The following is a 14570-nucleotide window of genomic DNA, read 5'->3' as shown; positions in this document are numbered from 1 at the left end:
TGCTAGCCAATGAGGTGAAGGCTCTTATGCAGGGAAAAGGAGATTGTGAACATAAGAGGGAAAAAGTAGAGGCACAGCTTCTGGAATCGCAAGTCAAGGTGTCAGAAGGTGACCGATTGTGTGCTAAGCTGTCAGAGAAGGCAAACCGACTGCAGGTTGAGTTGGACAATGTTACAAATCAGCTTTCTCAAGCAGACAGCAAATCTAGAGAAATTGCGGAAGATTTTTCTATCTTGGAATCGCAGCTGCAAGACACGCAGGAACTCTTACAGGAAGAGAGGTGTCAAAGGCTGAGTTTTAGCACAAAGCTCAAACAAATGGAAGATGAGAAAAATGGCTTCCTGGAACAATTAAAAGAGGAGGCGGAAGCAAAGAAAAACCTATCAGAGCAAGTCGCAACATTGCAAGCTCAGATAGCGGTTATGAAAAAACGCATGGAAGAAAGCGTTGGTTCATTACAGTGTGTTGAAGATGTGAAAAAGAAGTTTGATCAGATGCTTGGTGAAGAGAAGAATGTGTCTGCAAAATATGCAGAAGAACGCGCACGTGCAGAAACGGAGGTGCGTGATAACGAGAGCAAAGCCCTGTTCTTGGCTCGCTCTTTGGAGGAAGCTCTAGAGTGTAAGGCTGAACTAGAAAGTGTTAAACAGCTGCGTACAGAAATGGAAGAATTGGTCAGCTCCAAGGATGATGTTGTGAAAAGCGTTCAGGAGCTAGAAAAGTCTAAGCGAGCCTTAGAACAGCAACTAGAAGAGATGAAGATTCCGTTGCAGGAACTGGAAGAGGAATTCCAGGCAACAGAGGATCTGTCCCAAAGAGGGGATCGTGTGCCTGATGCAGTTTTTAAAAGGATCAGTGTTTTGGGGTCTGTCCTGAGTGAGCCTCAGAAATGTGACGACATGTGGCTTGAATTACCCCTTTGGAATAAACCGTTCCTTCAAAAACTTCAAGCATTGGAAAATGTATCATTAGAACTTCAGCAAACAAAGGAGCTGAGTAAGAAATGTGGTGATTTCTCAGTTCAGGCTGAAAACCTAGTGGAGAAAACTAAGGCTGTTGGTGAAAACGTGAAGCAAATGAATAAGTGCCTTTCAGGGAGTGTTTCCAAAATGGAACTGGTGAAAGACGGGTGGCAGAAGTTTGATCGTGATCTTGAGATGCATTCCATGTGGAATTCAGATAGAGAAAAAGAACTAGGTGACCTTGAGCGGTCAAATAGTTCAGCAGAAAGTGCATTGAAGAAACCTGTAAAAGAATGTGTTGCAGTTCCATGCTTCTTCACTGATGCAGAGAGGAGGTCTATAATGGATACCACCCAGATCGCTGGGTTCAACTGTGTTGTTGCCTTTGACCCCTATGTTGGTGGAAGGAAAGTTGATGATGTTCTGGTTGGCTACTTCTGTGAAGAGTTTGGCAAGAAATATAAACTGAATATCAAATCAAATAGTAGGCCTTTACTGCGACTCGCTCAGGAGGGCGAAAAGTTTAAGAAGTTGATGAGTGCAAATGCTTCAGATCTGCCTATGAATATGAAATGTTTGGTGAATGATATTGATATCTCTGGGAAAAGGAACAGGGGTCACTTTGAAGAAATGTGTGACAGCCTGTTGTCTCAATTGGAAAATCCTCTGCACAGCATCTTAGAGCAAGCAAAGCTCAAGAAGGAAGATCATTCCCTTTTACAACAAAAAGTCAATGATGGTGTACAGCTGTATGGAGAGGCAACTCAAGTCACAGAGGGATGTCAAGAGTCCCTACTTGGAACAAAGCTTAGTGAAGCAAAGGTTCTCAAAGTTTTGTGGAAAACATTTATTGATTGCAGAGAGAGGCGTCTTAAGAATGTTGAAGACATTAAGACTAGCCCAATTGAGTTGCCTATGGATCACGGTCCTCCATGGTGGATTGGACAGACGGTTATGAGGGACAAGCTGTCTGACATTTATGAGAAAGCTGTCAATGAAGATGACAGAAACGAGAAGGAGCGAAATGATGCCAAAAATGCAGTTGAAGAATGTGTATATGAGATGAGAGACAAACTGTGTGGCATTTATGAGAAATCCGTCAATGAAGATGACAAAACAGTTTCATCCGGAAGCTTGAGGATAATAGGAGGCTTATCAGTGAGTCAGCAGTGCTTGACACATGCGTGCCTGGAAATCTGTGTCCCAACCCTAGGGTTGAAACAAGAGGGGGGGGTATGTAACAGGAAGTCAGCTAAATCTGGGAATGTAGTCACAGGAAGGAGATACATTTCTACCTGATTTAGAAAGTCCATTAATTAATTTAGGGTGTTGGCTACAGAGCTAGCCAGCAGGAAGTTGAAAGGCCTTCACCTGTTCAGAATGAGGGAGTTAAGGCTCTATAATTTGTTCAGAGAAATTCCTATTGTTTGCTGCCTCCAGAAGCTGCATCCTGAAGCCATGTGGGCTGGGAGCAGGAGGACAGTCAGCGTGTGCCTCCCGACAGGATGTGTGGGCCTGGGAGAAGACCCCCCGGAGTGATGTGTGCCCGGGACGGTAACCAAGGGTGAATACGTCTCAAAGGTGAGAAGACGAACTGTTGATGTGAAAGAAACAAAGGACTGTGTTGCCCTGTGAAGCTATTATAAAAGGACTATTGAGTGTCTGCTGTAGGATCAGCAGTGTCGGCTACCTCTCTGGGAAAACGCACCCCCCAAGGGGTCATCCACACCCGCCACCGAGCTAATCCCTCACACTGCCTTAAGATCAACCTATTATGGGATGTATATGTGTATGTGGATTGGCTGCTAAGGCAGGGGGGTTATCCCACAGTGTATATCTCTTTGTGCCTGTGTTTGAATAAACAGTTTTTATTCGAGAAGGTTCCAAAACTTATACAAGCTAAGTTGTCGGCTAGCTTTGTGTGGGGGCGGCTGAGAAAATCTGATTATCTATGTTCACAACTGGGAGGAAGCCGTATACTGACAGAAGTCTACAAGCACAGTGTGGGTTGTGGTTCCATTACAGTGCTCGTTGCCCACAGCAAAACGAAGAAAACGCTAATGTCTGACATATATTGGAATATGAAGGTAAGCGTCCTTGGGATCGATAGAAGCCAGAAGATCCCCTTGATGAAGAAAAGCTACTACTGTGTGGATGGACTCCATCAGATATTTTTGAGCCTGCACAAAGTGGTTCAGAGCCTTGGGATTCTAGATCGGATGAACCTTGCCTTCCTTCCTGGGAACTGTAAACCGATTTGAATAAAAACCTTGGCTTTATGGTAAAAAACAAAACCTTGAAAACGTTCCAACTCTGGAACCGGCACAATGACTTCTTATGCTTACAGGTCCTGCACTGCCCCATAGAGGCCCTGTAGCCGATCGGGAGACAGGCGCAAGTTGGAAGGAAAGAACCTTGCCGGAGGCAAGGACCGAAACACGATCTTGTAACCGAACCAAATCAACTTGTGGACCGATCTGTCCTGAATGAGCAAGGTCCACGGATCCAGAAAAAGGCGAAGACATCCCCCCACCACAGATGCGGGTGAGGACGCCCCTTCAGGCTGGGGAAGGCTTGTCTGCGGAACCAGAAGTGCTCGCTTTTGACCTACCATTCCAGGGCCTCCTGCAAAGCTATGGGTGGATTTCGAAAACCTTTTCCTGCGATCCAGAAAGGGCCGCTTGTGAGCCGAGAAGAAAGGACCATGCTTACAACGAGGTTCCTTGCCCTTAGCAAGCTGCAGAAGTAATGAACTCTTACCTTCCGTAAGGTCCTTAATGATCTCTTCCATAGAGGCACCGAACAACTGGTCGCCTACAAAAGGTAGATCAGTCAGCACCTTTTTAGAGGCCTGGTCGGCCGACCAGTACTTCATCCATATCATGCGGTGAAAAATCACGGCCGTCACAGATATCCTGCCGGCCAAGGGGGTCGCATCCAAAGATGCATCACAAAATGTACTGTAACCCCTGGATCAACTGATCCGCCAGCTCAGGAGGGTGTCGACTCCCTTCCAGATCCTGGCTTAAAACTTTTGCCCATTCCGTTAAGGTCTGGGATACCACGGTGATAGCAAACACCGGCCTCAACATTGAACCAGCCACGTGAACAGATATCGAACCAGAGCCTCAGCTCTCTTGTCCACTGGATCCTTAAAGGATGAAGAATCCTCTAAAAGCGTAGTCTTATTCAAGCTGGAAACCTGAGAGTCCTCCGACGGTGGAACTGTAAGTTTCTTCAGGAGAGATCTCCTAGTGAAGCAATTAGGTATTTCAACCATGCGTTCCGGGAAACCCCACTGACTAGTGACAATCTTGTCAAAATAGGCGGGGGAAAACCTTTGTCACCTTGGAAGATTTGCGGGTGCCAAACTGCATCGGCTACGCTGAGTCCTCCAAAGTTTCTCGCACTGATACAATTAGGGCCTCCACCAGCGCTTTTTCATGCACGGCTGCGGAGGAGAACTCGTCCTCACTGTTGGAGCACTCAGCGTGCATGGATGCAGACCCAGTGGGCTAAATCTCGTCCACGGCGGCCAGTACCACCGCAGACCTTGAGGAGGCAGAGGATGCAGAGGATACAGATGAAGGCCGGGGGCGCTTCTTGCTAGGCCCCCTTTGCAGGGCTTATTTACCTATGGATACTAGTAACTGCAGGGCTGCCGTCATGGCCGCCAAGTCAGACTGACACCCAGAGGGTCCCGCAGCTTCCAGGAGTGGGTCAGGTGGTGATACACGGACCAGAAGCTCCATTGCCCACAAGGGAAGGGGTTAATTAGAGCCGCACCGTGCACAACAGAAATAGTTTTTTCTTTTGCAAAAAAAAAAAGAAAAAAGGGGAACACCCCCCCCCCCCCCACGCACCGCTGGAGTACCACAAGAATCAGCCCCCATAGCACATCACCACACTCAAGACTACAAGAAAACAACCGCCGTTCTTCTCTATGGAAACCCAAAACATGGCCGCTGGACTACACAAACATGGCCAACGAAGCTGGGAATGCAGCATTCACGGCAAAATGGCAGCACTGCACGGGACCCCAGGGAAGAGGCATCCACAAGGAGGAGAGCCCACAGGGACCCCCCCCCGCAACACGCAAGGTACAGGCACCCACCCACCACTCTTCGGCAAAACACCAGACAAGCCCCCCTACCCAAATACATCTGTACCCCCCAAAAGGGGCTAAGGAGACAGGGGGCAGGTGAGGGCAACCTACGCAGGGGGAACCCCGCTGTGGAGATGGGGAAAAAAAACGTGAGGGGGAGGGAGGACACAGGAGGGGGCCTGCGACCACACCAACAATTCCAAAAAAAAAAAAAAAAGGGGGTATACTAGCAGGCGAGCGCAACTCCCAGAAGTCCACTGCACCATCTTGGAATGGGGGTGCTGCGGCCTAAGGTATGCTGCCACTCTGATCGGAACTGCTGTCGTGACCAGGGCTATGCAACCTTGCGAGGTGTTTCACCCACCGGCCAGTCCCCGTCCAGTGTGGCTATGTCGCGGCCAACCTAGTGCGGAGCTAATAGTTGGGTTGCACTCGCAGGCCACACTGGGAAGACCATAAGGATTCTAGGATATCCAGTGCATCGCCCAGTCCAGCTGTTGATTGTAGTTCACACAGGAACAGATTGATTGCAGTCACACAGGAACAAAAATAATAAACAAAAAGTAAAAAATTCCATATAAAAAGGAATGAATGTCAAGACCGCAGATACTAGCAGATAGCCTGGTCCTTACTCCTGACTAGGCAGAAAAAACTGAAGTCATAAATCAGGAAGTGATGGTATACCCTCTGGGACTGCCTTAGGGGCGTAACCAAAAAGGTTTCCGCCTAGTCCTATTCCAGAAGAGAGAGCAGCATAAGCCCAATGGTCTAGAAGACATGGAGCTGTATCAGTCGGTGAACGAAAGAGAAAGTATGATTTTTACATGTAGGAGAGGAGTGCCAGAATAGGACTGGGCTGGAAGTGGTTAATTAATAATCCACACCAACCAATAGAATCATTTAATTAAATCCAAAAACGAAATCTGGTTATTTATCCATGCCAACCAATAGTATCATTTAATTAAATCCAAGAACAAAATCTGTTCCACCAAACACTTGCTCCTCCACTCCTAGCATTGTAAAATTCAAAATATTGTCTTCGTTAAAGCGGTTGTAAAGGTAGGTGATTTGTTACCTTAATGCATTCTCTACATTAAGGTAAAAAAAAAAACAAAAAAACACAACATTCTGTGCACCGGATCCCCCTTGAGCTCCCCACCTTCCCTATACTTACCTGAGCCTGATCTCGTTCCAGCGCTATGCCTGGGAGCAGTGATTCTCTCGGCGCTCTCTCTCTCCTATAGCTCCTGCTGTTGTCAATCACAGCCTGTGAGGAGAGAGGGGGGTTCAAGCCACGACCTGAAATTGAGCCCGCTTGAGTGCCCCATAGCAAGTGGGGAGGACCATTACGAGCCGGCCGTGAACCTCAGAAGAGGAAGATTGGGGCTGCTCTGTGCATAGCTACTGTACAGAGCAGGTACATATGACAACATTTTTTTTTTTTTTTTTTTTTTAATAAACAAGGTTTACAATCACTTTAAAAAAGTTTTTTTTTTAAATGTAAAATGAGCTGATGGCATCTCAGAATATATCACACCAACACTCTCACCTTTACATTCAGGTTTTGTGTAAATGATGTGTATGTGTTACAGTATATTGTATATAATTTTACATTTACATATACGTGTGTGTAATCAGCTTACCATTGTCAGAATTAAGTACGTTGTAATGGCAAGTAGAGGTGCAGCAACTGAAAATGCCAGCAGATGCTTCTGAATTTGCTTCTTCTCCAATCCTGCGTGCATGAGGAACGAGACCAGACCAAACGCTGCTGGGGCCTATGAAGAACCAAAAAAATGTCTCAATAGAAATGTTGTGATCCTTTTGTCCGAGTATAGATCCATGTTTGTCCCAAGAATGTCTTAATTCACTTACTGTTGACCAGCTTACTTTCTCTGCTGGATGTTTGTTCCAAGCATCACCTACTCTTTGGCAAAATATGACTATCTAAGGCTGACCATACATTATACAATTGTAAGATTTTCCCTTAGGTTTACCAAAACCATATAATATGAGGTCAGACCTAAACACTGTCAATTTGTATGCAATCAGGCAGGCCCTTGCACTACATAGTTGAAGGTAAATCTAAAGGAAATCGAATAGTAAAATTGTATAATGTAGAGCCAGCCTGAGATTAGTTTTGACTTTTCCTCCTGCTAGTTTGAGATCATGTACCTGTATTCTAAATCTTGAACTTGAACCTTATTCACCCCTTTGAAGTATTTAATGGTTTCAATCAGGTCTCCCCCTTTCCTCAAAAAGCAAATATTCTGTTCTGTTAGCAACTAACCAGAAAAAGTAATTGTTGACACACGAACAGTTAGATGAGAAGAAAGTCCTGACATGCAGGCATCCATCGCTTCTTGTGTAGTAAAGTATCCCTGAAATCCCTTTAGATGTGCTTGCTCTTTGGAGGAGAGTGGAGGCTGTGAGCTCAAAGATCTAGATGGATACCAGGGATGCTTTGCTGATATCGGAGGACATCTGCCAACAGCTCTGACTGAGATCAGGAAAGGAAATGAGATTTAAACAAACATTTGTTGATTCCAGACAGCAGGAGAAAGAAACAACATGAATAGTTATGCTTGCAAAATGCCTTGATTTTCCTTTGTGTGGTAAGAAAAGAAAACATGCAGTATTCTTCAGGCCTCTCTCACCTTATGTAGGATGACCGCAAAGAAAACAATGACTTGTACAGAGACCTGAGAAGATGCAACCGCGGCCCCAAGAGCAACTCCATCAGCTGTAGAGAAAAAAGGCAAAACAGTTTAAAGCTAGTCCGATTCTAGCTAGCCACGTTTGTATCCTTGCAAAATTCTGGCAGTGACAGTTTTGGGATGGATTTTCGCTAGCTGCAAGTCAAGATCTGATGGCGAATTTGTTAAGTTTGATCACCCAAAAAAAAACCTGAAAGCAGAGATCCTGGAGATAAAAATGGTGTCGGTTCAAATTTTCATGTCACATGATATCAGCCACATAGAAGAATTGGTTCAGATGCAGAAAATGTAGCCGTAAATCCAACATCAATCTTGTAAAGTAAGCTTCTGGCAATAATCACACAAGGCAATAAAAGATGTACCCTTACCGGAAAGTTGGACCCCCTGTTAAGGAAGGTCAAGCAAGCGTGCGATGTCGATCACCAGGAACAAACGATGCACCCAATTCTCCTCCAATTGTCCACGGAATATCCGGGCAGGACCATGGATTCAGTAAACCTCATAAACCCCAGGAGTACACCAGGGATAACCTGCCAACCAATTAGAAAATGGTAAGGACGGCCAGTGCAGGTGTGTGATTGGTTGCTAGGGAAATCCCTCCATTTTGTGGCAGCGCTCAGCACTGAGCCTCATTGTCTGTGGCAGGCATTTAGCTGCGGACGCCTCGCTCGTGTCCTGAGAACTTTACTACGAAAGCAAACCAATCAGTCAGCCAGACGGCTCTAGCTTAGTCCTGACGTTATTGGTGTGCGAGGCGTCCGCAGCTAAATGCCTGCCACAGACAATGGGGCTTAGTGCTGAGCGCTGCCACAAAATGGAGGGATTTCCCTAGCAACCAATCACACACCTGCACTGGCCGTCCTTACCATTTTCTGATTGGTTGGCAGGTTATCCCTGGTGTACTCCTGGGGTTTATGAGGTTTACTGAATCCATGGTCCTGCCCGGATATTCCGTGGACGATTGGAGGAGAATTGGGTGCATCGTTTGCTCCTGGTGATCGACATTGCACGCTTGTTTGACCTTCCTTAACAGTGGGTCCAACTTTCCGGTAAGGGTACATCCTTTATTGCCTTGTGTGATTATTGCCAGAAGCTTACTTTACAAGATTGATGTTGGATTTACGGCTACATTTTCTGCATCTGAACCAAGTCTTCTATGTGGACTTTATGGACTCTATTTACCTCTGCAAGTTTTTTAAGTTAGTTTATTAATTTAGTGGCGCTGTACCTCCCTTTTCATTTATTTATGGTTTGATATACTATTGTACGAGCAGCCTTTTTTAGTGTACTCTTTTGTGCGCAGCTTTCTTCCAATTATTGTATCACATGATATCAGCGCAATGGTTTATAAAATGCAACGCTTCATGAAAAATTACACTAATGGTAATTTTAGTGCACACAAACGCAATATATAATACTTTTTGGTATATTATAAAAAAGATGAGGTAAAATCGTCACTGTCAATGTATGGCATATGTTGGTGGCAGTAAAAAGGTTAAAAATATATGTCTGGGCAAAAAAGAAAATGCACAGCATATCTCTGCACTGCAGTACATGCCCATTTCCCCATATTTTATTGTTTTAAAAACTCTGTCAGTACAGCAAATACCCGCTGCCTCGCCAGAAACCCAATGAGCCAATAAATGTCCTGTACTGAGCCGACAACAGTTGCTCTGATTTACTAAATTAGTTGAGAATCTTAAGACAAACTGTGTGATTATTCACTTCAATTATGCAATCATGTGCAGATGACATAAATTTAGATAGTTGAAATTCATATTCTCCCTATTTATTATATAACAATTTTCAACACCTTTAATTAAATCAGCCTCAGTACCTTTGCTGCACTGAAATTCCAAGCAGTGTTATTGGTCATGCCCAAATTCATCCTATGATTGACTACAGACCACATCCCCTTCTCTATAACATAGAAAAGCCGTCCCCGCTGGGAAAAGACAGCAGCAGCCGCCGCTAGCGATAATCGCAGGAAAAACCCAGCATGCCGGTTGTACCAATCGACTTGGTACCTTTTGCCTGTCCATACTCGAGTCAAATCTAGGCCTCTTCCTGCTGAACCTTTCCATATGTGGAGATGAATCTACTTTTCCTCTAGGTGCAGGTACATGTACACATTTCCATTACATTCAGGAATCCAGCATGAAGCATTGCCTCTGTGCTGGAGCTTCCTGTAATAAAGGCCGGTCACTGCTAGCTTTTCTCCTTGTGCCCAGTGACTGGTCTTTTATTTGCCCCCTCTTGTTGTTTTCAGCAGACAGCCTGTAGTGGGTGGAGCCTGCTAGGTCCCTCCCACAGCTCTGCTCTCTGCACAGGGTATGTGCAGCAAACATATAGAAATTAAAGTAATTTTGCCCTATGTTCAGCTTTAAATTGCTCTTTATGCAAAGCTGCGTGTACACTATACCATCCCCAATAAGATTATTGTGCTGTAGACCTGACAGGTGTCAGGTGTTCCTGGATAGTAATTGTTTTAATTCCAGAATAATTACTTCTCAAGGGCCTAGCTTAGCACTAGAAATAAATCTGAAGTCTACCATTAATACTCTATGGGGGCCAAGCAGCATACTGTTCTTTTTCTGCTATTCCGTTCACGTACAATAAAACTATAGATGCTCTGCCCTCTTGGGGAGAAGATTAAATGTTTCAGGGATAAAGAACAATGACACCTGAGGGAAATTTAGTGCCCAAACATTACATGGAAATTAAAAATAAAGAGTGGGTTTCATCATAAAACAGGTGCAAACCAGTCTCTGCATTGGTCCTTCATTCTTCAAGGATTATGTTAAAGTGTATGTCTGTGTAAAAGAAAAAAAAAATACAGGCACATTTTCCCATATTCTTACTCTTTAAAAATGTTGCAAGTTCAGAAACATTTTTACCGACCTGCCAGAAATCCATGGAGCTTTCCTGTAGTGAGCCGACATTTTTTTCTCTGCTGCACTGGAATCCCACACAGTATTGTCAGCTCTGCTCAGTTCTCTTAAATTGGACTGCAGAACACCTCTCTTTACTTAGTTTCACAAAAGCGAGGCAGGAGTCCTGTAGTCCAGGAAAGATCTCAGGCAGAGTTGTCAGTACAGGATTTAGGAGCTCACTGGATTTCTGGCAGATCGACAAGTATTTTCTGCACTTGCAGCCTTTCTAAAGGGGTAAAATGTGGAAAAAATGTGTATGTACTGCATAGATGTACTGAATCTTTTATTTGATTTTTTTCCCTGGCATTTGAAATTCTACACTTACAGGAACAAGTAAGTACACCTATAAGAATATTTTCCCTCTATTCCTGTTCTGATGCTAGCTCAAAATGTATCTTTACTTTCATTCAGGGTACCATTGTTTATCGGCACAATTAAAGTGGAACTTTAGTCAGAAAACAAAGTCCTGCTAGATCACTTCAGACTGGCCCCTTCTGCAGGTATAGCTATGTAAAACATTAAAAATAAGTGCCTATGCTGTTTAAAATCAAGCAACGCCTTGTTTTGCCCTGCATAGCCTCACTTGTCCTGTATTCCCAGCATTTTGCCAATAACCAGTGAGTCACTAGTGGCCAATCTGCTGACAGCCTCAAAATTTTACTGTGAGTGGGGGGGGGGGGGGGGGGGAAAGGCCAAAGAGGAAGTGCCAGGAATTACACAGACTATGTGGAGGGAACACAGATTAGGTAGGGAGAGAAATAAAAGTAGGAGAGGTGACAGGGCAAAATAATTAAAGTTAGCTTATCTCCACGATATTCTCTCCTTTTTGCTGGCAGCACTATGAACTTCAGCACTGTAAAGCTTTTGTCAGCCTTCATCTCTAGCTGAGCCAAGACATACAATCAAGGCAGGAAATGTACACATTTGATTACAAAAAATTAAGTGTAGTTTTTGGGACCAAGGAAAGGAGGAGAGTTTCCAATCAGTAAATGATGCTCTGGGCTTCAATAAAATGGCGGCCTCCAGCAAGAAGAAACAGGAGCAATGCTGGAGGGGATTTACAGCACACACTAAATTTTGGTAGCCTAAATTATTCATCTGAAATGCATGTTCTTTTGTTAAAGAACACTACTTGTTATCAAACTGTTATGGGTAAAGTTCTGCTTTAAAGAGAGTGTCTCTCCCTTAGGGGAACACAGACAGCATTAAAAACCTGACAGTGGATCTATCCTTTCAGCACGCCATCCAAATAAAAAAAAAAAAAAATGGTGCCTGCAGTTATACTTTTATCCCCCTTCTGCTGGCTGTATGCATATATGTGGCAGCAGCACTGAAGTAGGCCTTATTCCTGTTCCTGCCATATACATGTGTTGCTTTGGCTTTTTGTGCTGGGGGCACCCTCAATCACTGACAGGTTTCAGGGAGTCGGTATGACAGGGTCCCAATCACATGATTACTGGGATAGCAAAACACAGTGATTACATGATTGGAAAGTTCATGAAACGCCCCCATTTCTTAAAGAGGTGTTGGGAAGGCAGCAGGAAGGGGTAAGAAAAATAAGATGTACAAACCCCTATACATTCCCTTTAGTGTGTGTTTTGTTCAGCTGGAAACCACCGAACAGCAAGTGACAAAAAAAACACTAAATATACAAATGGCACATTTAGTTATAACGGCCCCTATGTGACTTGCTTGGTGCAGTGTTTATTGTTAGTATTCCAGACAGATAGCAGAACACTGCGCACAATTCTCACAACACAATTACTCCTCGATTCTTTACTGCCAGCGGGTGGAGATAAGCAATACAAATCTGTGTATCAGGACACGTCCGACCGTAATAAAACACCGGATCCGGCTCAGGGATAACAGAAACTGCCTTCACTACTGAATTAATCTGTTTTCAAAAAACATTCATCGAGATCAAACTCTGATACAGCACTATTAGCACAGTGCTAAGCTGTCCCTGGGCTGGATTCTGGATGGATGGATGAATGAATTACTTATATTCCAGGTATAATCTCTTAACCAGGCAATGCAATTGATTTTTGCACAGTCTGTACATTAGTGGAAATGATTAGCTTAATTAGCAGCTTCTTATTAGATTAATTTGATTACTAGAGCCTGGCGATTATTATCAGGAGCATGCAGAATGTCCCCTATGACTACAAGCAATTTTAAATAAGCAAATCCAGATGATAAGTGAAATCCAACAAGGGCAATGCAGTTATAGTAAAGTGATGTAAGGGCCTGGTTCAAATTTATGCATTTTTAGTGCATTGTTTAGAAACTCACTGAAGTCCATTTAACGTGGTTTTCTATGGTACAGGTTCACATCTATGCGTTTTTTAGCCACTACGTTTTTGGAAAGGGTCAGGGACTTTTTTTAAAAGCAACACTGAATTTTTGGTTCAACAGACTTCCATAATCATCTTTTGCAGTTTATGTCTGCCGAACAAAAACACCTCCTCTTTAAAAAATAACTAAATAAAATGCATAAAAAACGCATAAAAGACGCATGGGAAAAATGCATGTGAAAAAGCACAAAATGCATGTACTACAGAAACGAATCAAAAGCAAACTGCATAAGTGTGAACCAGGCCTTAAAGTGATAATAAAGTCTTGTTTTTTTTTTCTTTAAAATAACAAACGTGTTATACTGACCTACTCTATGCACAGAGGAGCCCGGATCCTTCTCCTTTAGGCCCCTATCACACGGCTCCATTCCGTCGACGGAGCCGTGCTGCTCAGCGGGGGATCGGTCCGCCGATCCCCTGCTGAGCAGGCGGATGACAGCTCCGTCTCTGTGTGTGGAGACGGAGGTGTCAAATCCCCGCTCTCCTCTATGGGGGAATCAGATGAGAATGGACCGTCTCATCCGATCCGCCAGATGGATGGAAAATGGGGTTTCCATCCGTCCAGATTTGACAGACAGGATCGGATCATATGTCAGCGGACATGTCTCCGCTGACATCCGATGCCCCATAGAGATACATGGGGCAACCGTTCAGACCCGCCTGAAAAACTAACAGGCGGAGCTGAACGGTCTGCAAGTGTGAAAGGGGCCTTAGGCTTCATGTACACGGGACGTTTGAAGACCTCTTCTGAACACTGGAACTTGACAGCTTTGTTTACACAAGCGGGCGGATCTTCTCACACTTTCCCCGACGATCGGGGAAGAGAGGCGGTGATCACCGCCTCTCCTCCTCCGGCCCAACTACCGCTCAGACAGCTAGGAGGTCAGCGACGTACACGTCGGTCTACGTCGCTGGACACAGGGCTGCCACTGTGCCGCAGTAGCAGCACAGTGAGCAGTCCTAAAGTGGTTAAACACTGCCACTGGCCACTAATGCAGCATAAAGGGGTAACTAACACGGTCACTGGTGCCAGCATCGCCTGCCCGTGCTGAAAATCAATCTGGCAGGCATCATCCCAGTACACCACTTTAAACTGGCAAAGTAAATGTACGTTAGCCGGTCTTAAAGTGGTTAAAGTAGAATTCCAGCTTAAACCGAACTAGCCTTAAAAATACCCCTTCCCCCTCCCAACACCTATGCTGACTAACCTATTTTCAGACTGCTCCAATCTGGTCACGTTATCTCACCTGTGTGAGCCAGAGGCATAAGTAGGGGAGAGGAGGGAGCGCCAACATGGGTGAAATCACCGCTATCAGTTTTATCAGCCGTTGTCAAGCGGTTTCTCCTCTGCAGCTGCTGCTGGCTGACACAGGAAAAATCACATGACCAGACTGAAAATAAGTATTTTTTTTAACAGTGACGTCTATTTATATTTTTATAAGTTTTCTTCATGCCAACCTTTTTATAGGGCCTTGCTAGGTAATTTCTTTAAAAAAGGG

At 44.5% G+C, this 14570-nt stretch overlaps 1 protein-coding gene across 1 annotated transcript in view; it reads right to left on the bottom strand.

The window, feature by feature from the left end:
- Positions 1-14570, bottom strand: part of LOC309551026 (zinc transporter ZIP9-like) — a 96660-nt gene that overhangs the window by 10685 nt on the left and 71405 nt on the right. Inside the window, exons 5-6 of the mRNA XM_082251467.1 lie at positions 7725-7810; positions 6711-6845 (exon numbers count right to left, since the gene is read on the bottom strand). Coding sequence (XP_082107593.1) covers positions 6711-6845; positions 7725-7810 — 221 coding nt within the window. The remainder of the gene's footprint in view (positions 1-6710; positions 6846-7724; positions 7811-14570) is intronic.

This window comes from Pelophylax lessonae, assembly GCF_965119305.1.
Source record: "Pelophylax lessonae genome assembly, chromosome: 3".
NCBI lineage: Eukaryota > Metazoa > Chordata > Amphibia > Anura > Ranidae > Pelophylax > Pelophylax lessonae.
Note: the sequence above shows the minus strand (reverse complement) of the source record. Positions and strands in the feature narration are given on the sequence as shown.